The 26,120-nt window shown below is 35.5% G+C and overlaps 1 protein-coding gene across 2 annotated transcripts; it reads left to right on the forward strand.

The window, feature by feature from the left end:
• The first annotated feature begins 3,300 nt into the window (after positions 1 to 3,300).
• On the forward strand, positions 3,301 to 10,164 carry LOC117703611 (olfactory receptor 8K3-like). Of its 2 annotated transcripts, none has more exons than XM_076929014.1 (3): positions 3,301 to 3,418; positions 4,178 to 4,258; positions 6,627 to 10,164. In XM_076929014.1, the coding sequence occupies exon 3, from the start codon at positions 6,631 to 6,633 to the stop codon at positions 7,570 to 7,572; it is 942 nt and encodes a 313-aa protein (XP_076785129.1). In that variant the 5' UTR covers positions 3,301 to 3,418; positions 4,178 to 4,258; positions 6,627 to 6,630; the 3' UTR covers positions 7,573 to 10,164. The 2 variants fall into 2 exon arrangements, with proteins under 2 accessions (XP_076785129.1, XP_076785130.1); XM_076929015.1 differs by having other exon boundaries at positions 3,307 to 3,413.
• The last annotated feature ends 15,956 nt before the right edge of the window (positions 10,165 to 26,120 follow it).

Raw genomic sequence — 26,120 nt, forward strand, 5'->3', positions numbered from 1 at the left:
AGGAGAAAAAACAAGTGTTTACATGTTTTTTGCATTAAGAATAGTTATCTCACTAAACATTCTTTTATTTTTAATTATAATTATTTCTTTTTTATTTTTTATTGGATATTATATTTACATTTCAGATTTTATCTCCTTACCCCATTCCCCCCACAACCCAAAAACCTTCTATCCCATCCCTCCTCCTTATGCTTCTATGAGGATGTGAGCCCACCTATGCCCCCACTCCCACCACCCCATCCTCAAATTTCCCCAACACTCACTGTTTAGTCTTCATGGGATCAACATTTCTTCTCCCACCTATGCCCAACAAGGCCATCCTCCCCTCCATGTACAGATGGAGTCATGGGTCCCTCCGTATGTGCTCCCAGTCTGGTGGTTTAGACCCTGGGGAGCTCTGGTTGGTTGATATCATCGCTCTCCTCCTGGGGTCACCAACACTTTCAGATCCTTCAGTCTTCTCTCTAACTTCTCCATTGGGAAATTCTTGATCAGATCAGTGGTTAGCTGTGAGCATCTGCATCTGAATGCTTCAGACTCTGGCAGACCTCTAAGGAGGCAGCTATATGAGGCTGTTGTCAGCATGCACTTTCTGCCATCCACATCAGTGTCTGCCTTTGGTGACTCCACATGGGATGGATACCCAGGTGGAATGGTATCCAGATGGTATCTTCAGTTTCTGTCCCACACTTTATCTCCATATTTGCTCCCTTGAATAGGACTGATGCATTCACACTTGGTCTTCCTTCTTCATGAGCTTCATGTGGTCTGTGAGTTGAATCTTGGCTATTTCAAGATTTTGGGCTAATACACACTTATCAGTGAGTAAATACCATGTGTGTTCTTTGTGATTGGGTTACTTCACTCAGGATGATATTTTCTAGTTCCATCCATTTACCTCAGAATTTATTGAATTCACTCTAATAGCTGAGTAATACTCCATTGTGTAAATGTACCACAGGTTTTGTATCCATTCTTCTATTGAAGGACATCTGGGTTCCTTTTAGCTTCTGGCTATTATAAATAAGGCTGCTATGAATATAGTGGAGCATATGTCCCTGTTATATGTTGGAGTATCTTCTGGGTATATGCCCAGGAGTGGTATAGCTGGGTCCTCAGGTAATGCTATGTCAAATTTTCTGAGGAACCACCAGACTGATTTCCAGAGTGGTTGTACCAGCTTGCAATCCCACCAACAGTGGAGGAATGTTCCTCTTTCTCCACATCCTCGCCAGCATCTACTGTCACCTGAGTTTTTGATCTTAGACATTCTGACTGGTGTCAGGTGGTATCTCAGGGTTGTTTAGATTTGCATTTCCCTGATGACTAAGGATATTGAACATTTCTTTAGGTGCTTCTTGGCCATTCGAGTTTTTTTCAGTTGAGAAATCTTTGTTTAGCTCTGTAACACATTTTTGAATAGGTTATTTGGTTGTCTGGAGTTTATTTTTTTGAGTTTTTGTATATATTGGATATTAGCCCTCTATTGGAAATAGGATTATAATGATCTTTTCCCAATTGGTTGGTTGCTATTTTGTGTTACTGACAGTGTCTTTGCCTTACAGAAGCTTTGCAATTTTATGGGGTCCCTTTGTCAATTTTTGATCTTAGAGCATAAGCCATTGGTGTTCTGTTGAGGAACTTTTTCCCTGTGCCTAGGTATTTAAGGTTCTTCCCCACATTCTCTTCAATTAGTTTCAGTGTATCTGGTTTTATGTGAAGGTCCTTTATCCACTTGGACTTGAGCTTTGTACAAGGGGATAAGAATGGATTGATTTGCATTCTTCTACATGCTGACCTCCAGTTGAAAATGCTGTCCTTTTTCCACTGGATGGTTTTAGCTCCTTTGTCAAAGATCAAGTGATCATAGGTGTGTGGGTTCATTTCTGGATCTTCAATTCTATTCAATTGATCTTCCTGCCTGTCTCTGTACCAATATCATGCAGTTTTATCACTATTGCTCTGTAGTACAGTTTGAGGTCATGGATGGTGATTTCCCACAGAAGTTCTTTTATTGTTAGGAATAGTTCTCTGTATCCTGGGTATTTTGTTATTCCAAATAAATTTGCAAATTGCTCTTTTTATCTCTATGAGAATTGATTTTGAATTTATTGGAGATTGCATTGCTAACTAAACATTCTTTATCTTCATTAGCTCTTTAGTTTTATTGAGAGTTTAAATCAATAATTCTAATGTCAAATTAGGAAGCAAATGATCTACTTAGCTTCTTATTAATGGTGAAGTTCTGTATAGACAAATCCAGTCAATGTTTTATCTTCTGTCCTTGAACCTACAATAAATTATTTATTCCCTTTTTGACCTTTATCAGACAATGGTTTCACAGTTTGTATGAAAGGACTGTTTGATTATAAATCTGTTACACTTCTGCTTTCTATCTTATTGCAAGTAAATCATGATGTGTGATGGCTTGCAGAGTTCCAAATTAAGCCTGTTTTATAAAAGGCTCAATAATTAATAGTAGAAATTCAGAAATATTATAGAATCATCATTAGGAATTAAGAAATCATATATTTGTATCATTAGCATTTCTTCCATCAACAGCTTCTCTCTGAAGATAATGGCTGTTTAATCTGTTACTTATGTACCTCGGGAAGGCTGACCTATATGGACATTGCAATCTAAGTCCTCCTAAATTGATAGAAGTAAGTGCTTTGTCAATGGAAAATAATTTTTTCAGAGATATTTCAGTATATACTAATACCCAGCTTTCACAAGAAACATACATATATATTTCACCATACATATAGGACTTCACTTGCATTGGTACTTCTAGTATTTCAAATACATAAAACAGTAATACCAGAAACTTCTGACCAGATTGTTTCAACACATAATTTTTATAACTCATATTTTGTGTGTATTTATTAATGAATAATCATTTCTAACAACCTGTTCCTTTGAATAAAATATTTGGTTCTATAAGAGTGCTTTATTCTAGACACAAGGATATGCAGGAGAAAACTGGCAGTATTTGGCCTGTAAATGATATATTTCATTTGGAGCGCTTTCCATAAGATTACTTTTCTTACTATACATGGCAGGACAACTTGCTCAGCAAAGTAATACACTGTTTGAAACAACCAATATTTTTGGACAAAAATCAGAAACAGGTTTATTAGAGAGAGGGAAAGAAAGAAAGAAGTTGTGATCCACAACAATTATTGGACCATATGAAATACTCCAGTGTAATCATCAAATTACTCAGTAATTCCTTAGGGGGAAGTCTCTGAAGTTATAAAAGTAGGAATTATCTTAAAAATTTCATGTTAAAAAACAGATCAAATAATTAGAAGAGAAGTCTTTTTCCGGGTAACAAAACCAAAATTTTTCCTGAGGATCTGTGTGTGCTCAGTGTTACTGGTAACCGTCAGCTGCTGCAGTGGCCTTCCTGGGTAGTGTAAGCACTCATTTCTGATTCTATCTGTGATTCCTTTTCTCCCCCATGATATGCAGCAGTAGCCAGACCCATCTGCTCTATTCTTTATCTTTAATTTCTCTATCTACTACTAAGTTAACAGAAAATAATCTCACACTCAGTATGAAAAATGACATTTTTTATTTCAGGTTGAAAACCATGTATGTCTGCATATTATTTTGTATGAAAAAATATGACAGAAAAGAAGAGGAAACCTTGATTTAAAAGCATAGACTGAATGGTGTGAGAGTTTTTGTTTGTTTGTTTGTTTATTTTGTGTTAGAGAGAAATTAGGGAAATGAATAGATTCAGCATCCTTCTAAACCCTTAGGTCTTTAGAGACTGTAGATCTGTGTTGCTTCTCATTCAATCTGTAAATGGTTTGTGTGAGACTAATTGCTAATTTTCTATTAATGCATTGTTAGTATGAAATGATTTTTAAACATCCCAGTCTTGGTAACAGCACAATGCTACATATTTCATTGTGGAAACTAATTTTTTTTGATCATATTGTTAAAGGGTCAACATAAGCTCTCTGTATGAACAGGAAAGTATGAAACAGCAATAAATTTCTTTTTGTTACATTTAAATATAACTAAAACATTTTCATCTCTTTTTAAATAGGAAATTATAGATGCTTATTACATGCAGCTTACAGTGTTGTCTTAGATGATTGCAAATACAACTGCAATAAAAACCAAAACAAGACCTAAACCCTATATAACTTTGAATTTATTTAAGGTTATGATCTGATATATGTTCATCTATAAGGAAGCTGCATAGGTGGTGTCAGAGTGGAACAGTAGTAAGAATCTTTCCCAGGTAATAACATTCATGTTCCATATGAAATGCAATTAATATCTGTAAGTTATATGCATAATTGTGTGATTTATTTACAAATACAGCTGTCCTTCCAATTACTGCTGTAAAGTGTGTCATTAAAAATTTAAGGATATTGCTGGTTATAATGTTTGACCTAAAATAATATCTATTTACTTTGATGTATTGTTCTGACATCATGCTGTACTTTGTAACCTGTAAACTGTTAACTGTACTTAGAATTTTTTCAGAATAATGTCCTACAAAATGTGTAGATATTTTTGTAGGTTATATTACACTGAGGATTCCATATATGACTTTGACATTAATATACATGAATGTTATAAAAGTGAATATGAGTATATTTTACATAACATTTAATATCTAATCACCTTTAATATATTATATTTATCTTTATAATAATGAATGTATTATTTGATGATGAATTGCTGAATCTATTTTTTTCTTCTTTTAAGATATCATTCTTACAAAAGCTCCTTTTATCAGGAGCTTTTATTAGCCTCAATTGTGTGACACCAAAGCCACACCAAATTCTATTTTTTGTTTGTTTGTTTGTTTGTTTTTGTTTTTCAAGACAGGGTTTCTCTGTGTAGACCTGGCTGTCCTGGAACTCACTCTGTAGACCATGTTGGCCTAGAACTCAGAAATCCACCTGCCTCTGCCTCCCAAATGCTGGGATTAAAGGCGTGCGCCACCACAGCCTGGCCACCAAATTCTATCTTTTATTTTACTAATTTTTAAAGATTTTCCGTTATTCCCCCATGATCTTGCACAACAAAATTCTGATAATTTGCTTCACAAAAATTTGTTAATGAACATGAAATTTTTTATTGGCATCACCAATATTTAGGATAATTTATATAAAGATAACTCACTCTGAAATATTATGAAAACTTACATAGATTCAAAATAACTGTTTATTTTGGGCCAAGCCCCATGAGAAAGGCCAAGTTTCACAACAGTCTCAGAATGATGAAAAAATTTATCCTGATGATCAACACTAACTACCTGTTCAACAAATATTTATCACTAAAACCTGGCAAACTATATACACATACAGACAACACTTATATGCAAACACTCACACAGAAAAAGACCCACATATAAAAAACTTCTTTCTAATTAAATTACTATCACCATTTAAAAATATAAGTACATATTCTATGTTATCCTTGAAATTGACCTCTACATATCATGAAACAATTGCCATAGTTTGTGAGACTTTTTTCTTTCCAACAACAGAAAGAGACCTTTTCATAAAAGAGTACAGGTTTTTTTTTCTTGTTTGTATCAACAATTTTATTCTGTATTTAGAATAGAAATGTAGATAAAGTGTTGGAGAGAGACTCAGCAGGTTAAAACACTTTCTGCTTTGACACAGTTGTAGGTTTGGTACTGAGCACCTACATGGTGACAGACAATTGTTTGTAGCTCTAGTTCAGTGTCCTTGTCTTGCCTACAGGTGTGTACAGACTGCACATATGTACATGAAGCCACTCACACATATATAGAAAAATAGGTCTGAAAAACATAAAAACAGTTAAATTCTAAACTACTGAATTAACATAAATGGTACAGAAGATTGGCAGTGAGTGGAAATACACTATTAAGTCTATTAGGAATAACCTTTGAAGGCACAAGCTTGGTTTTCTATAAGCAGTTGGCTCCATTCCAGGTACTGCACAAAGCTATATAGAGTTTTAGATAAATCATGGACTCTTCGTAAACTTTGCGTAAACAAATATGAGTTCTAGGTTCTATGTTTCTGATACAATATCTGCATTATTTTTCATGTAATGAGATTTTTTTTCTAAATAAAAATTTTAAAGTTTAAATATTCTTTTATTTTTGACCTGAAAATGTATTTGCACAGGTATATATTTTATAAGTATTTTATTATTTTTCCATCCAGATATCATATACAATATATCTATTTTTTTATCTGTCTCAAAATATTATTGATGTTATTGATAATTCAGGTTGAGTTTTTCTTGGACACAATGTGATATTCAATGCCTTATATACCATTTTGGTATTACATATTAGTGGAAGTCTTTTTCACTGTATACTATAAATATAATTATAAGTATAATGCTATTATGTGTTAAGCAAAATCTATATATTCATGAATCTGCAGTTTTATATATATATATATATATATATATATATATATATATATATATATCTTTTTAACAAAAGTATAAAGTGTATATTTTCAAGCACATACACACAAACACATGCACATACAGAATTATAATACATGATGTTCTAATGGTGTTGCATAATGAATATTTTATATGCCAAGTATTTAAAAGCTATTCACTGTTTTTTGTTGTTTGTTTTTATACAGGTGAATGAAAGAACACAATCTCACAGTAATGAATGAATTCATCCTCATGGGCATCAGTGACCGCTCTGAATTGCAGGCCCCATTATTTGGGCTGTTTCTTGCCATATACATGATATCGATGGTAGGTAATTTGGGAATCATTGTTCTTACTACAGTGGATTCACGCCTACAAACACCCATGTATTTCTTTCTCAGACATTTGGCTATTACAGATCTTGGATATTCTACAGCCGTGGGACCCAAAATGTTGGAAAATTTTGTTGTAGATCAAAACACAATATCATTTAACCTTTGTGCTACACAGCTAGCTTTCTTTCTTGTATTCATTGGTAGTGAGCTATTCATTCTCTCTGCAATGTCCTATGACCGTTATGTGGCCATCTGTAAGCCTCTGCTCTATACTGTTCTCATGTCACAAAAAGTATGTTGGGTTCTGATGGCAATGCCTTATCTTTACTGCACATTTGTGTCTCTTCTCATCACCGTGAATATTTTCACTTCATCCTTCTGTGGCTACAATATCATTAATCATTTCTACTGTGACTGTATCCCCTTGCTGTCTCTACTCTGTTCACATGCAGAGGAAATCGCATTTATTGTTATGATCTTTGCAGCTTTTGATTTGATTGTGTCTCTCCTTATTATTGTAGTGTCCTACACGTGTATCCTCACAGCAGTTCTCAGGATGAACTCTGCAGAGGGCAGGTACAAGGCTTTCTCAACATGTGGGTCTCACTTGACAGTGGTGACAGTGTTCTATGGTACTTTAATATTTATGTATGTGCAGCCTCAGTCCAGTCATTTCACTGACACTGACAAGGTGTCTTCCATTTTTTACACCCTGGTTATACCCATGCTGAATCCTTTGATCTATAGTTTGAGGAACAAAGATGTAAAATTTGCTCTACACAGGACTTGGAGAAATATTTGTAAAATCTTCCCTTAGAGGTTTAATGTGATATGAATCCCATATATTAGGGAAAAATGTGAACCATCTCTAATAAGAAGGTAATGAAAGCATACAGGGCTCAATATATTTGTAAATATTGGTGTTTTGATGAAGATTTAATTTCCATGTATCATAAATACCTCACTAAACATTCATGAAAAGATATTATCTTCCTTGAGAAGATGCAGTGTTTGTGACAATTCTATGCAAATCCAAATAGGTTTAAAGACTTTATATTGTAACACTAGAAACTATAGTTGTATACTGTTTTTTATTTAGGAATAAAATATTGTGTGCTGTTTCTAAGTTCCTATCTGAATAGTTTTTTTCTGTTACTATGTTTGTGCTTTTGTATATGTTCTGATTATGAATAGTTACTATGTCTGAAATTTCAAATATCTAAATTATTACTTAAACACTTGCTGATAGGAGCCTGGTATGGCTATCCCCTAAGAGGCTCTGGCAGCACCTGACCAATACAGATGCAAATACAGCCAACAATCTGACTAAGACCAAGGACCCCAATGGAAGAGCTAAAGGAAGGAGTAAAGGAGCTGAAGGGGATTGCAACCCCATAGGAAGAACAAAATCAACTAACCAGACTACACAGAACTCCCAGGGATTAAACCACCAACCAAACAGAAGAGTATACATAGAGGTATTCAAGTCTCCAGATGCATATGTAGCAGATGGCCTTGTCTGACATCAGTGGGACAGAAAGTCCTTGACCCTGTGGAAGCTTGATGACCCAGCTTTCGGGATGCTACAGGTGTGAGGCAAAAGTGGGTGAGTAGGTGGACGAGCACTCTCATAGAGACAAAGTGGAGAGAGGATTGGATAGGGATTTGTGGAGAGGAAACTGAGAAGGGGACTATCATTTGAAATGATTAATAAATATAAAATGATAAATAAAAATGATTAAATAGTCTATTAGTTATTATGTGTTTGTACTCATTTGTCAAGGTCACAGCTTTAAATTTAACATCAGGATTTTGTGGCCCAATAAAGGAAGAATTTGTGTCAAGAAAATTTTATATTTTACACAATAGTGTTTCAGACACTTTATTATTTTTGAGTAAAATTGTAAGTACCATAGCAATGATGATTTTGTTGAAAGATATTATGTGGTCTTAGCTTTCGACATAAGCACTGTGACATTGCTAATTCATTTAAGCAATCACTAAAATATAGAAAAAAATTTTTAGGAATAGAATCTTAATGTGAAAATTTGTTTCAAGAAATAATTCTTCGCCAGGCGATGGTGGCGCATGCCTTTAATCCCAGCACTTGGGAGGCAGAGGCAGGCAGATTTCTGAGTTCGAGGCCAGCTTGGTCTACAAAGTGAGTTCCAGGACAGCCAGGACTACACAGAGAAACCCTGTGTCAAAAAACAAACAAACAAAAAAAACCCCAAAAAACAAAAAAACAAAACAAAAAAATAATTCTTCTACCACTGCCCTCAAACAAGATTAAGGCAGTTTGACACGCGAATTCAAGTAAAAATTTAAAGAAAGAAGATTTCTCATTCTTGAGAAATGCTTCTAGTTTAAATGACCATCTGTACAGATATATAACTTCTGACATTTCCAGAAACAAATTCCAGAAAATATTAAAGGCAATGATGTGTGAAAAGTATAAGCAAAATGTTAATTGAATATCTAGTAATAATTGTAAATAGTTATACATGAAGATCTGTTTAAACATGAAGTTCAGGTTTGGTTCTAATCTGTTTAACATTCATCACACTAAGAGATGTGGTGTTTTGAATATACTTGGCCCATGGGAAGTGGAAATACTTGGAGGCATGGCCTTATTTTAGGAGGTATAGCCTTGTTAGAGGAAGTGTGTCACTATGCGGTCAGAGTTTTAGAATATCATATATATGTATAGGTCTGGCCAATGTAATCCATACCATCCTCCTGGCTTCCAGTCTAACACAGCTTCATTCTGGTAGCCTTTGGATCAAGATGTACAACTGTTAGCTTCTCTAATACCATGTTTGCCTGGACATGGCTTTCCACCAAAGTGATAATGCACTGTATCTCTGAAATTGTATCTAGCCTCAATTAAATGTTTTTATTTATTAGAGTCATTTTGGTTAGGTTGTCCCTTAAAAACAATGAAATCCTAAGACAAGGGACTAAAAGAAGAACATGTCTTTGAACTTTATTATTGTTCACACACACACACACACACACACACATACACACACACACTCATACTATATGTATATATCCTACTAAGTCTTTTACTGTCACTCATATGTATGGGTTAGGTTGTTGTTCTGTAAGATTGTCTCCACCTATGTTGGCATGTCAAATAACTTTGCTGTCATGCAGGTTTTATTATGGCAATCAAGTTATAGAGGGTTTATGGGTACAGCTTCTGTGTCATTTATATATAACATAAAAACTATCACAGAGAAGATATCTTAGTCTGCCTTCAGATATTGTGAGAATAAGTCTTCACTGAGATGACTTCCAGTTTATTAAAACTCATGTGTTCAATATGTGTGGTGTTTTCAGCAATAGATGATGAGGTTAAGTTTTTGGAAGAAGCCAAGGGAATGGCAATAACCTGTATTGTTTTGCCATTCTTTCCAATTCAATAACTCAGGGATTCCAACATTTAGCACTGAGGATTTTTTGTTTTTAGGAAAACACTATCTTCCATTTACATTAACATAAAATAATGTTTCCCTTATGCTTTTCAACCTGCCTTAGAGTTACTGATCCCTACTTCCCTCAGTCATCATTGTATCAGAAATTAAGAAAAAATTCTAAGGGTCATCATCTTTTTTCTTTTTTTTCCATCTTTTATTCTACTAGAATGCCAGATACTTCAATTGTGTTCCCAGATTGAAAATTTATCTTTTCTTCACAGATAAACCTAAGGCAGATATAGCACATACCTTTAATTCTAGCACTCAAAAGACTAATATAGGTGGACATTTGTGAGTTTTAGGCCAACCTAGTTTATAGAGCAAGTAACAGGTCAGCTAAGGCCTCACAAAGAAACCCTAAAACTTATGTGTTCTAAAGAATTTCAATTCTTTCAAGTTGCTGAGGAAGATTAACCAGTACATGGCAATCTCTCATCAGGTTAACAAATCAGAATATCAATTTATATTATAACAGCACAGTCTTGGATCCAAAGTCTCATAATCCTTCTATAATAAAGAGTAAATTTAATTATTTTCTAGAAAGTATGTAAGCTTAAACAGTTGTAATGGTGTTTAATCATCCAAAGACTCTTCTTAGGCTCAAAATAGTCTTTTACCAGCACTGGCAAAATAATAATGCTGATGACAATGATGATATTAATAATTATAATAATTATAATATCCAGATTTTTAAGATATGAGAACACAGAATAAGTGTTCATGTTTCAAAAATGAGTGAGCAGATTCTGTTCATTGGTTGGGTGCAAATATCTACATCTGACTGTTTCAGCTGCTTCTTGGATCTTTTGGAGGGCAGTCATGATAGGTCCCTTTTTGTGAGTGTTACATAGCCTCAGTAATAGTGTCAGGTCTTGGGGCCTCCCGTTGAGCTGGATCCCAATTTGGGCCTGTCTTCTTTTCCTCAGGATTTTCTCCATTTCCATCCCGACAATTCTTTTAGACAAGAACAATTGTGAGTCACAGTTTTGACTCTGGCATGGCAAACTCTTCCTCACTTGATGCCCTGTCTTCCTGTTGGAGGTGGGCTCTATAGGTTCCTTCTCCCTAGTGTCTGGCATTTCATCTAGTGTCCCTCCCTTTAAGTTTTCAGAATCTCTCACTTTCCAGGTCTCTAGTGCATTTTGGAGGGTCCCCTTACCTCCTACCTCCTGAGGTTGCCTGTTTCCATTCTTTCTGCTGGCCCTCAAGACTTCAGTCCTTTTTTTTCACCCAATACTAGATCAGTTTCTCCTCTTTCTCCCTGCCAGTCCACTTTCCCTCCCTGGTCCTTCACTCCCTCCCCACTTGTGATTGCTTTCTTCTCCCTCCCATGTTAGACTGAGTTATCTTCACTTGGGTCCTTCAATTTTTTTTTACCTTCTTGAGTTCTGTGGACTGTATCTTGGGTATTCTGTACATTTTTATTGGCTAATAGCAGCGTATTAGTGAGTATATACCATGCATGACCTTTTGGGTCTGAGTTGACTCACTCACAATATTTTCTAGTTCCATTCATTTGCTTCCAAAATCCGGATGCCCTCTTTCTTAATAGCTGAGTAGTAGTTTGTTGCATAGATTAACCACATTTTCTGTATTCATTCTTCTGTTGTGGGACATCTGAGTTCTTTCTAGCTTCTGGCTATCACAAACAAATTCCAATAATCTTAAACAAACATTATGCTTCAGTTCTCATACATAGAGAATCATTTTCAGCTGAGACAAGTTCACGTGGCACTATAAATTTCCTTTGTTCCCACTCCATGGTCCCAGCATTTCTAACATCCTGAGGTCAACACAAGACTTATGCTTATTTTATTTGTTAATTTTCTCATCTATCTATCTATCTATCTATCTATCTATCTATCTATCTATCTATCATCATCTATTTATTTATTTTACAAAAATATATTCATTTCATATTATATACTTTGGTTATGGTTTCCCATTCCTGACTCCTCTCAAATTCTTTTCATCTATCCACACACACAAAAGCAACTTTATTTTTCTCTCTTTCATTAGAATAAAAACAGGCATCCCAAAACTAATACTGAAAAATATGAAAAATAAAACAAACATGAGAAAGAGAACCAAGGGAAAGCACAGGAAGCATATATAGATTCTTATACACAAATATTCACAAAGCATAAAGTCCAGATTAATAGTAATATCAGAAATCATAATTTATAAACCAAAGATCTAATGTTTTAAAAAAGTGAAAAACACTATTGAGCTTTGTCCCTCTGAAGACCCCAGTCAGAAGGCCTCCAAGGAGACCTGCTGCATGAAGTGATACAGGTAAAGGACCCTGCCAATATCTCCTGCAGCTGGGAGCACCAAGAAGCCCAGTTGACTTGAGTACCATCCCCAACCCCTGCTCTTACTACATTCCCTATCTGGCCTGCACTGTCCATCAGGGCAGATCATCAACTTATCTGCTCCTTTGAAGACCTCACAGTCTGAAGGCATCCCAGTAGATCTGCTGCATCCAGGGCAAAGTATGCAGCAGTCTGAAGGCCTCCCAAGGGATCTGCTGCATGCAGGGGAACAGATCACCTGCTTTCATGTCCCTCCGAAGAATACACTGTCTGAAGGTCTCCCAGGAGATCTGATGCACCCAGGGCAACAGACCCCACAGTCTGAAAGCTTCCCAGGGCAATAAATCACCTACCTGGGTGCCCCTCTGAAGACCCCACAGTCTAAAGTCCTCACAGAAGGTCTGCTCCAGCCAGTACCACAGGCCTCCCAAGAGACCTGCAGCAACCCAGGTACATAGGAGGCAGGCTCCAAACAGAGACACCCAGACCAGTTAACACCACAGATAACTAGATGGCTAGAGGAAAGGGCAAGACCATAAGTAACAAAAGTCAATATACTTTGGCATCATCATAACCCAGTTCTCCCACCACAGCAAGCCCTAGATACCCCAACACAGCTGAAAACCAGAATGTTGATGTAAAATCTCATGAAGATAATAGAGTCCTATAAGGAGTGTATAAGTAAGTCACTAAAAGGAATACAGGAGAACACAGGAAAATAGGTAAAAGCCCTTAAAGAAGATACAAAATGATCCCCTAAAGAAATATAGGAAAACACAGTCATACAGGTGAAGGAATTGAACAACATGGTGCAATGCCTAAAACTGGAAGTAGAAACATAAAGAAAACACAAACAGAGGCAACCCTGGAAATGGAAAACCTTGGAAAGAGGTCAGGAACTACAGAAGCAAGTATCGACAACAGAATACAAAAGATAGAAAAGATAATCTCAGGTGTAAAAGATATCTTAGAAGATAGGACACAATGGTCAACAAAAATTCAAAACATCAAAATCTTCTAATCTAAAACATTCAGGATATCCATGAAACAATGAAAATGCCGAATCTAAGAATAATTGGAATCGAAGAGAGCTAAGATTCCCAGCTCAAAGGACCTGGAAACATCTTCAACAAAGTAAAAAAACAAAACAAAAACAAAAACAAACCACTTTGGCAGGCAGTGGTGGCACACACCTTTAATCCCAGCACTTGGGAGGCAGAGGCAGGCTGATTTCTGAGTTCAAGGCCAGCCTGGTCTACAGAGTGAGTCCCAGGACAGCCAGGGCTACACAGAGAAACCCTGTCTCAAAACAAAACAAAACAAAAAAAACCAAAAAACAAAAAACAACAACAACAAAAACCAAAACTTCATCAACCTAAAGGAAGAGATGACTATAAATGTACAAGGAGCCTATAGAACATCAAATACATTAAACCAGAAAAGAAAATCTCATTACATATTAATTGAAACACTAAATGACCAGAACAAAGAAAGAATATTAAAAGCTATAAGGAAAAATGGACAAATGACATATAAAGGAAGAACTATCAGAATTATACCATATTTCTCAACAGAGACCATAAAAGCCAGTGGAGTTTGGACAGAGGTCATGTAAACCCTAAGAGAACACAAATGCCAGTGCAGGCTACTATAAACTGCAAAACTCTCAATCATCATATATGGGGAAACCAAAATATTCCATTACAAAACCAAATTTAAACAAGACCTATCTACCAATGCAGCCATAGAGAGAATCCTAGAAGGAAAATTCCAACACGAGGAGTGTACCTACACCAAAGACAAAACACAATAATAATCATCTCACAACAAAACTGAAAGAGAATGACCTACAACAATAAACATAACAGGAACGAAAAATTATCTGTCTTTAATATCTATCAATATCAATAGGTTCAATCCCCCCCCAAATATATAAACTAACAGATTGGATACACAAGTAGAATCCAGCATTTTGTTGCATATAACAACAATAGTTACTACATCAGAGTAAAAGGCTGGAAAAACTCTACCAAGAAAATGGTAAAAAAAAAAAAAAAAAAAAAAAAAGCAAAAAACCAAGCAGGAGTTGACATCCTAATATTCAATAAAATAGATTTTCAACCAAAAGTTATCAAGTGAGATAGGAAGGATACTTCATATTTATCAAAGGAAAAATCCACCAAGAGAAAGTCTCAATTCTGAACATTTATTCTCCAAATGCAAGGAAACCCAAATGCATAAAAGAAATTTTACTAAAGCTCAAAACACACATTGAACACCATATCATAATAGTGGGAAACTTCAACATCCCACAGTCATCAATGGTCAGGTCATTGAAACAGAAACTAAACAGAGACACAGTGAAACTAATAGAGGTTATAAACAAATGGACTTAAGAGATATATACAGAGTATTTAACACCACAACAAAAGAATATACCTTTTTCTCAGCACCTCATGGCACCCTCTCCAAAACTGACCATATACTCAGTCACAAAAAATCCTCAACAGATACAAGAAGATTGAAATCATTCCATCAATCTTATCAGATGACCACAGACTAAGATGAGACTTCAATAAAAAAAAAAAAAAAAAAAAAAAAAAACAAAGAAAAGAAAACCCATATATCCATGGAAACTGAACAAGTCTCTACTCAATGATAACTTGGTGAGGAAAGAAATAAAGAAATTAATAACTTCCTAAAATTCAATGAAAATGATAACACAACATACTCATACTTATGGGACACAATGAAAGTATTGCTAATGGGAAAATTCATAGTACCATGTATTTTTTTAAAAGAAATATGAGAGTGCCTACATAGTAAATTAGCAGCACACCTGAAATCTCTAGAAGGAAACAAACAAACAAACAAACAAACATAACTAAGAGGAGTAGACAGCAGGAAATAGTCAAATTGAGGACTAAAAATCAACTAAATAAAAACAAAGATAACAATACAAAGAACCAAGAAAACAAAAAGCTACTTATTTGGGAAAACAAATAAATAAGCCAAACTAACTACAGTGCAAAGAGAGAGTATTCAAATTAACAAAATCAGAAAGGAAAAGGGAGAAATAACAATAGAAACTGAGGAAATTAAAAAAAATCCAATCCTACCACAAAAGCCTATATCATCCAAATTGAAAAATATAGATGAAATGGATGATTTTTCTAAGTGACCACATACCAAAAATAAATAAAGAGTAGGTAAACTACCTAAAGAGACACATATCCCCTTAGAAAATAGAAGAAGTCATTAAAAACCTCCCAAACAAACAAAAAATCCCAGGGCCAAATGGCTTTAGTGCAGAATTCTACCAGACCTTCAAAGAAGAGCTAACACCAATATTCCTCAAATTATTTCATAAAATACAAACAGAAAGAACACTCTCTTCTGTTCATTCTATGAAGCTACAAATACTCTGATACCTAAACCACACAAAGACCCAACAAAGAAAGAACAATTCAGACCAATTTTGCTTATGAATACCTATGCAAAAATACTCAACACAATTCTAGCAAACCAAATCCAAGAACATATCAAAATGATCCTTCACCATGATCAAGTAGGTTTCATTCCAGGGATTCAAGGTTGGTCTAATATACAAAAATCTATTAACATAATATACTATATAAACAAACTCAAAAGGAAAAAAATCACATGATCATCTTATTAGATACTGAAAGAGCCTTTGACAAAATACAACACTGCTTCATTGTAAAGGTATTGGAGAGATCAGGAATTCAAGGTCCATACCTAAACATAATAAAATCAGTATACAACAAATTAGCAACCAATATCAATTAAATGGAGAGATGCTTGAAGCAATTCCTCTCAAATCAGGGACAAGAAAGGGATGCCCACTCTTCCCATATGTATTCAATATAGTATTCAAAAATTCTAGCTGGAGCAATAAGACAACAACAGGAGAAGAAGTATTACAAATTGGCAAAGAAGTCCAGGGATCACTATTTGCAGATGATATGATAATATACATAAGTGACCCCAAATCTTCTACCAAAGAACTTCTAGAGCTGATAAACAACTTTACCAAATTAAGTGCCCAGATATAAAATTAATTCAAACAAATCAGTAGTCTTTTTTTAATAAAAATGATAGATGTGCTGAGAAAGAAAATAGGAAAACAACAACCTTCATAATAGTAATAGTATAGAATATCTTGGGGTAACTCTAACCAAACTAGTAAAAAAAAAAAAAAAAACCCATATGACAAGGACTTCAAGTTCATCACAAAAGAAATCAAAGTCCTCAGAAAATGGGGAGATCTCTCATGCTAGTGGATTGGTATGATTAGCATAGTAAAAATTGCCATTCTACCAAAAGCAAGCTACAGATTTAATGCAATTACCACTAAAATTTCAACATAATTCTTCAAATATCATTTGTCAAATTCATACAGAAAAACAAAACAAAAAAAGCCAGGATAGGGAAAACAATTCTTAACAATAAAGAACTTCTGGGAGAATCACCATCCCTGACCTCAATCTATACATACTACAGAGCAATAGTGATAGAAACTGCATGGTATTGGTATAGAGACAGACTGGTTGATCAATGGAATAAAATTGAAGACCCAGAAATAAAATCACACATTTATGGACACTTCCTCTTTGACAAAGAAGCCAAAAAATATACAATGGACAAGAAGAAGCATCTTCAATAAATAGTCTAACGGGTGGTTGGTATGTAGAAAAATGAAAATAGATCCATATTTGTCACCTTGCACAAAGCTCAAGCCCAAGTGGATCAAGGACCACAACATAAAATCAGATACAATTAATCTCAAAGAGAAAGTGGGAAAGAACCTCAAACTCATTAGCACAGGGTGTGTGTGTGTACAGATTTCCTAAACAGAACTCCAATGGCTCAGACTCTAAGATCAAGAATTGATAAATGGGACCTCCTGAAAGTAAAAATTTTTCTGTAAGGCAAAGGAAATAGTCAACAGGAAAAATTTACAACATAGAGATTGGGGGAAAAAAACTTCACTAACCCTTCATCAGATAGATGTCTAATATCTAAAATATATAAAGAACTCAAGAAGCCAACCCCTAAAAGTACTGAACAATCCAGTTAAGAAATGCTATATACAACTAAATAAAGAACTCACAACAGAAGAATCTGGCTAAGAATATGATCAGGTAATTTGGGTACAGGAGTGAATTCCTGAGGGCTAGCAGAATGAATGGAAATAGGCAACCTTGAGCAGTGGGAAGTAGGGTGGTTGTCTCTAGAATGTAGCAGAGACCTGCGAGTTGAGAGACTCTTAGGACTCAAAGGGAGGAACCTATGATGAAATGCTGAACAGTAGGGAGAGGGATCTTGTAGAGTCCAACTCCAGTAGAAAGAAAGGGCATCAAATGGAGGGATGGGGTTGCCATCCCAGAGTCAAAAGTCTGACCCAGAATTATTCTTCTCTGAAGGAACTGTAGAGACAAAAATGGAGAAGAACATGAGAGAAAGGTGTTCCAATTACAGGCCCAAATTGGCATACAGTTCAAGGGGAGGCTATGGTGTGCTTACAGACAAGAGCCTACATGGCAGTTCTCTTTGAGGCCCAACAAGCAGTTGAAAGAGTCAGATGCAGATATTTACACCCAACCAGTAGATTAAAGTTGTGGTTGAATTAGGGAAAAACTGAGAGAAGCTGAGAAGGAGGGCAACCCCATAAGAAGACTGGCAATCTCAATTAACCTGGACCCCTGTGATCTCTCAGACACTGAGCCACCAACCAGAGAACATACACTAGCTTGTATGAGGCCCCTGACATACATACATACATACATACATATACATACACACACACACACACACACACACACACACACACACACACACACACATATATATAGTATATGTATATGTATATGTATATGTATATGTATATGTATATATAACTGCTGAGTCTGTCCTCATTGATAGAAGCTCCTAGAGACATTGACATAAGCTCCTAGAGACTTGAGGCCCAAGGGAGTGGGGAGTACTTGTAGAGGGTGTGTGAGGGTGAGGTGGTGGGAACATCCTCATGAAGATAGGGGAGAAGGAATGAGATAAGGAACTGTAGGAGGATGGACCAGGATGAGGATAAGGACTGTACTTTATCTTCTCCAATTAGTGGTTGTATCTATCTCACAGAACTTACAGGTGAAATGCCTCATTTTCTAAAAGCATCAAAAAGCCCATAATAATGTAGATAATATTTTTATTACTGTCATGTACTTCTCTTTCAAGTATCATATAATCCATAGAAGTTTATATGTTTACTTATGTATTTAATGCTACATGAAACAAATATATACATATGTGCTGGGAAGGTTTATGTTAACTTTAAACAATATATACACATCCGAGCAGAGGAAACAATTGGAAAAATGCCTCCATATGTGGGGATTTTTCTTAGTGATTGACTGAGGAGGGACCAATCCATTGTGAATGTTATTATACCTTGTTCAATAGTCCTAGAAGGAGCAAGCCAGTTGACTGTATCCCTTCATGGACTCTGCATGCTTTAGCTTGTGTCTCTAAATTCTTGACCTGACTTCCTTCTATGGTAGACTTTCAATGAAGAACTATAATGTGGACATGTAAGCTAAATAAAATCTTCCCTTTTCAACATACTTTTCATCATGGTGTTTTATTACAGCAAAAGTAATCCTAACTAAAACAATACACACACATTTAAATATGTAAATAAATAATTTGTTTGATATACTTAAATCATAATTTTAAATTCAAGTGTTTTCAGTTATAAATTGCATAATAGTTGTATCACAATGGCTTTTAAAATGTTGTATAATCCAAAGGAAAATTAGCATTAAATCACTTCTTCTGAAATGCCATGCCATCTCACTCGCATTTGTGGTGCCTTGTTGTTCAAGTAATTGGTTCTTTTCTTAGGTATTATCACTCACACAATGGGTAACAACTTTTTTGAATTGCGGTTACAGAGAATCGGAAGTCAACTTCTGGCCTCCAAGAGCATTGATCTCTATGATGTAAGGTTAAACACACATACACATATAATCAAGTTGAAAAGAAAACCTTAATCTCAGTTAGTGTACAGTGGCTGTTTGATTATGATTCTCTCCCGAACTATTTACTGCTGCTTCCAACATCATCCATGTACACTTAAAAGATTGTTTTTGTCAATAAATTTAAGAAGAGTTTCATTCTACTTCTTCATCTTTATTTATTAATTTTAAGATTTACTCTATTGATGTAATCATTTTCTGAATGTACTGTGTCTCTAAGGAATTCTTTTTCATCACTAGAGAAGACAACGTAATCAATAAACAATGCAAAAAGATATTTTTCTTGAATTGTTTTGATAAATTTAACACTGGTACAATTGTGCTCTTTTCTTGGAAAGCTTTCTTTGTGATATCACCAGCTTGAAAATAACAGGTATATGCCCCCAGGTGCAGGTTCCTATGTGAATCATCTATTACATCTATGGTAGAAAAAAGCCAAACTGCCTGTAAAGATAAAAAAAGTATGTGACAGCATTTGGTGCTGATGTTTAAGTCATTCAAAATGCAAATGTTTCTTTGTTTCACTTTTAAAATTTATTATTGAGATTATAATATAGGTAGAATTTTTTTAGATTTCCTCTTTTTAATTGGATATTTTATTTATTTACATCTCAGATGTTATCTCCTTTCACCATTCCCCCTCCTGAAACCCCATATCCCATCACCCCTCCTCCTGCTTTCATTAGCGTGTGCCACCACCCACCCACCCACCCACCCACCCACTCACTTCAACCTCCTGCCCTCGAATTCCCCTCCACTGGGACATCCAGCCTTCATGGGACCAAGGATCTTTTCTTCCACCATGCCTGACAAGGCCATCCTCTACTATATATACAACTGGAGTTATGGGTCCCTCCATGTGTGTTCCCAGGCTGGTGGTTTAGGCCCTGGGAACTCTGGTTAGTTGGTATTGTTGCTCTCCCCCTGGGGCCATAAACCCCTTCAACTCCCTCAGTCTTCTCTCTAACTTTTCCATTGGGAACCCTGTGATCAGTTCAATGGTTAACTGTGAACATTCTGTTTTCTCTCTCTGAACATGCTCACATATTACTTTTCTTACTCAAGAAGACTGGAAACATACATCTTAGCATCCTTCTTCATATATTATGAAATGAGAAGAGATACCATGAACTTGAGAGTGAGACAGAGACAGAGAGTAAGAGAGTACATGAATACATAAGAGATGTAGAGGAAGAGAAGACAACGAAAAGGATTATATAACTATAAAATAAAAAAAGTGATAAAAATAATGCTGAGAAATAAAACAGAATGCATGCAGCAAGATGCCAGAAAGTCTGTGAGTTGAGTCAATGTATGTATGACTTGAATATCACACAAAGTGGCCTAAGAAGCCATTGTGTACATTTTTAAATTAAGGACTAAGAATAATGGCAATTGGAAGATGTCCTGTTATTCTGCTCTTGTGAGTGTAGCTTCCTTATCATTTTTAAGAGATGAAATCTTACAGAAGACTACTTCTTATCTTGTATATTATAATATATCCACCCCATTCCTCCACCTTGTTGGTTGAGCCTTAGGCACAGGAGTTGTGTTGTAAATGTATCCACTGTGGCTTCTACTTCATGATATATATTGTTCCTTGTACTTGAACCAATTTTGGTTTTCTGTGAGAGTCTGTGTCTGATAGATGAAGAAGGCTCTTTGATGATAGGTGAGAATTAAATTTATTTATAGAAGGCAGAATGCCTGGATAAGGAGGTTCATGGAGATTCATTGAGTTAGACTTTGCAGAAGGAGATGGAAGGCCTGTCTTGGTAGAGTGGTTTGATGCTCGAACTCTTTTTCAAGTAATATGTGAGCTCATTTCCTTTGGAACCCCAGCGTCTGCCACTGATATCATTTATATAAATAGCCAGAGGCCTTCCATTCATGCTAACTGTATAAATTCTCTTTACAGCAACAAAATCCAGGTACTCAAACTTTTGAATTGCTATACTTAGTAGCTGACTGTCATTATGTCTACATAGGTGTCAAGCTATGCAAAATCAAGGTCCTTACATTTGACCTTTAAATTCTGTCATATATCTTAAGATTCATTGCTTTTTATTTCACTTTACTTCTCCAATCATAGTAAAGACCTTTAAATATCTAGAGGACATGTTCTATATTACCCTTCACTTGTTCAATAATTCCAGCACTGCAAAGTCCACCAGCTGCAGGCTATATCTGTCTTTTTTAAATTGCATAAACACATATAACTTATTTGTCCACTAGGGTAATTCAAAGGGAACCAATAATACTCGTATAGACTATGAATTATATGACTTATAATTTCAAATTGTTTCTTAACTTTCTGGAATTTTAATCAACAGGTTCTTAATCCTAGGTCATCCCACCACAAATACTTCCTCAGTTGCCACATCATTCCTGTGCCTCACAGGGTAAACTTCCTCTCTCTCTCTCTCTCTCTCTCTCTCTCTCTCTCTCTCTCTCTCTCTCTCCTAATTTCCACTGGGCCAACTGGATCCATTTCTATGCAACATTACCATTACTGTGAGACCTATCTCTTATCAATATCCTATGGGTCAGCTACTGAGCCTTAACCACTGCTAATGGAAATTCCCCCATCAGTTATTTACATGGCTCTATATCCACATTGTTATTCAGTAGACCATATCTCACCAGCTCTTAAGAATGTCAGGAACACCCCAATTCCTGAACAGGCTTTTCTTGTGGCTACCAGTAAATCTGTAAAAATAATAAGTAGAAAAAATAAATCTAACCCCCTTTCTTAAAACATTCTCATCCTATTACCTAGATACAGACAAACATTACCTTTTCATTTTAAATGCTTCAATGCTAACTCTATTGCCATAATAAAAATTTAATGGGAGCAGCCTCAGTTCACTATCTTTGGTCATAAAAAGATGAGCCCAGTAACAAAAAGTTATATACTAATCAATTCACTGATGTCTTTTCATTTAAACTTACCACATGCCTTTTTCTATTGTACCTTTACCTATCTTTGTCTTCCCACCAATTGCACTGAGACTTATACTCCAAATGCAGAAAAATCTATCAATAGCCAGAGCTTTCTAGTTGCCTTTATTGACCACACAGGTAAAATGGAAATTTTATTATCTCCTTTGTTAACTCTTTTATCCCTATGGTCTTGGTGACAAGATCATTTTCTTGCAATCTGAAACAACCTAGATGCCCTCCATCTGAAGATTTGTGAATTTTCACAATGGAATATTACTCAAAGATATTTTAAAGATATCATGATTTTTACAGGGAAAAAGAAAAGGAAATCTTTAACATGGCAACTGAGACCCAGAAAAACAAACATAGTGTGTATTCACTTATAAGTAGTTATTAGCTGTTAAGTACAGAATAATAATGCTAAAACCACAAACCCAGGGAAGCTATTTTATAAGAAGAGTTCTAGAAAGGATACATTGGTCTCCCTAGACCCAAATAGATTTTGTAGGTAGATTGGAGGTGGGTGGGGATGAGAACAGGAGTGATCAGGAAAACGTGCAGGGTGAGATGACAAGAATAGGTGGGCATTTAAGGAACCAAGTAGAAGCCCAGGGCAGTGGAAACTTCCTGGAATCTATTAGGGTAACTCTAGCAAGAACTTCTTAGTAATAAAGGATACAGAACCTGAACTGGCCATCTGCTGTAGCTCCTAGTGATGGGACTGGAACACTAATTTATCCATAAAACCTTTGACCCACATTTGTCCTGCCTTCAAGGTATGCTGGTGTAATGATGCCTCATCACTTGTGGGAGTGGCTAACCAATGACTAATCTAACTTGAGGCCCAAGATATGATATAGCCATAAATTGCCTGCATGGCCAGCAACTGGAAGCTGGATGGCTCAGACACCTAGGGTAGAACCAAACCAGACTGGGAAAAAATGTCAATTAAATGATCTTTAATGGTAGTATGCTATTCTCTATTCTCTTGTACTCACAGATTGGTCCTAGACTAATTTTCATGAGATAGGCTTCCTCCAGAACTTGATGGAAGCAGATACAGAGCACTATATCCAAACATTAGGAAGATTTCAAGGAACCCCAGAAAACAGGGAGGGGAACGATTATAGGATCCAGAGCAGTCAATGATAACAAGAGAATATGACCCACAGAATCAATTAAGCAGGACTCATAGGGGCTTACAAAGAATGAAGCAGCAACCATTGAATTTCCAAGGGCATGCAGTAGGTCTTTTGCAAACCTGCTGTGGTTGTTCAGCTTGGGATTTATGTGGGACTTCTCACAGTGAAGTGTCTGTGATGTTTTGACTTGTTATTGGGACTCTTTTCTCTCTTAGTTGGTTTCCTTGCCCAGTCTTGATATGAGGGCTTGTGCCTAGTCTTATTTCATCTTGTTATGTTGTATTCAATTCATGCCACTGGGAGGCTTTCTGTTTTCTGAAGGGAAACAGAGGAGCAGTAAATCTCAGGAGAGAAGGGTGAAAAGGGCAACCAGGAGGAGTGGAGAGAAGGAAGACTGGGGGATCTGGGAGATGTGGAGGGAGGGGAGACTGGTGTGGGGATGGATTACATGAGATAAGAATAAATAAAAATAAAATAATAAATTAATAAAGATTCACTGAATACCAATAGACAAGCTAATGTGCTAACAGGGGAATGAGGAAGCTCAAAGAACCTTAAACCTAGAAAAAAAATTAAAAACAAACAAACAAAAAACTAAGGAATGATGAAGTAGGAAAAATAAAACTCTTCTACAAGTAATAGGCCCTTGTTTGGTTATACTGTGCCAAGTGGCTAACCCTGAAATCACATGTATACAAATATATGTGTGTATCATATACACATATGTATACACATACATATACACATATGCACATATGCATATGTATATCTTTTTATGAATCCATATTTTTGTTTTCAAAATCAAACAGAAAGTAATAAAATATACTTTTGGGACAGATAAGATTCATAAATTCATAAACTGAGTTTCAGATGAAAAACTTAGAATACCATTGCCCTTTAGATCCTAAGCAGAGAGGACTGTAAACAAGACAGGAACATCACCCAGCACTGAGTCAGTGGATGCCTTAGGGAGCTTGACAGTGGTGACACTTTCCTTATCCAGATGATCTGTGATTCCTATTTCACAGTCTATAGTACAGCTCCTGTAACTTGTTATGTAGTAATAAAAGCAAGTGCAGTACATGCCTCCAACTCAAAAAGCTTTAAGATTATATACCTTTTCTTTCTGGGAGACTAAAATTCTGTTTTAGGATTGCACTGGGCAGTTGGATCTATTAAACACTATACACTCAAAAGACAGCTCTACCTTCACTTCTCTATTGAACTTCATCTCCTCTCTTAAAAATTTAAATAAATAAAAACCAATAATATGTAGTATAAATCCACTATTTTGTATTTTTTTTTTTACTATACTCAATACTTAAGATAGTCACTTCACATTCATTATTTCAAGTGTGATGTACAGGTACACAAATTTGAAACAAACCTTTGCTGTTTTCTTCTTTTACCTAAATAGTTAGTATATTTTTATTAGTCACTTATTTTTCCACTACCACTTTCTGCAGTGATCACTCAGTACCAGATTATACAATTTTAAATATTTTAGATATGCTTGGACTTGGTAGTATTTGTCCTGTGGCTGGTTCCTATAATTTCCTGCAATGTTTTTCAGTTTCATGGTATTACTGGATAATGCACACAGTATATGCACTGTGTCCACTCATTCATTAATGACTATTTGTTTCAACAGTTTTGTTATTTAGAATACTGATACAGGAAATACCAGAATGCTAATATCTCTTTGAGAGCAAAATGGTAATATTTTAAATTACAACCTAGAAGTTTGCTAATTCCTTTTCTTAACACATAATTCAAACATATATACAAATTCTCCCTTTTAATTAATGAACAAACTTCAAGCAAATCAGTATGCATAACAATGCTTTAGGGATACTCAACAAATAGCTTACAACTCCACAGGGATTATTTCTAAAATTCAAGCATAATTCATAAATCATGCCAGAGAATGCAATAAAAGAAGCACATGGGAGAATGAAGAGCAATGTTTTCTTACAGGTAAGAAGGCTACTCACATTGTTCCATGCCATCATAATTACTCTGCTCTGGTTTTGTCATATAATATAGGAGACTATTTCTGGATTCTGTGACTCCTTCACCATCATATCTGAGTAACAGTAGTGACAGGCCCTCTCCTTTCCTCATATTTTCTCTATTGGTTAGAGATTACATGTTCATATGTATATTTGCAGCTCTAAATTGATTGCAAATATTTACTTAGAAAATGTATTTTACATATATTTATGTTATAGTTAATACATTGTAAAATAAGAGGGGAAGTGAAACACAAGTAAAGGCACTCCACAATTTTTAATTCTGAAATGAAAAATATGAGTAAATTATTTTATATGCTTCTAGATATTAAGGTTTTTAGAGTATCAAACTCTTCTGTGATGCTCTTTTTTAGCATGTTAATTTGTGAGTAAGATTTTATTTATCTGTTTTAAGG

This window comes from Arvicanthis niloticus, chromosome 2 (genome assembly GCF_011762505.2).
Source record: "Arvicanthis niloticus isolate mArvNil1 chromosome 2, mArvNil1.pat.X, whole genome shotgun sequence".
Taxonomy (NCBI): Eukaryota; Metazoa; Chordata; class Mammalia; order Rodentia; family Muridae; genus Arvicanthis; species Arvicanthis niloticus.

Coding starts and splice junctions, on each gene's coding strand:
- LOC117703611 (XM_076929014.1), top strand. CDS start 6,631: ATGAAAGAACACAATCTCACAGTAATGAATGAATTCATCCTCATGGGC.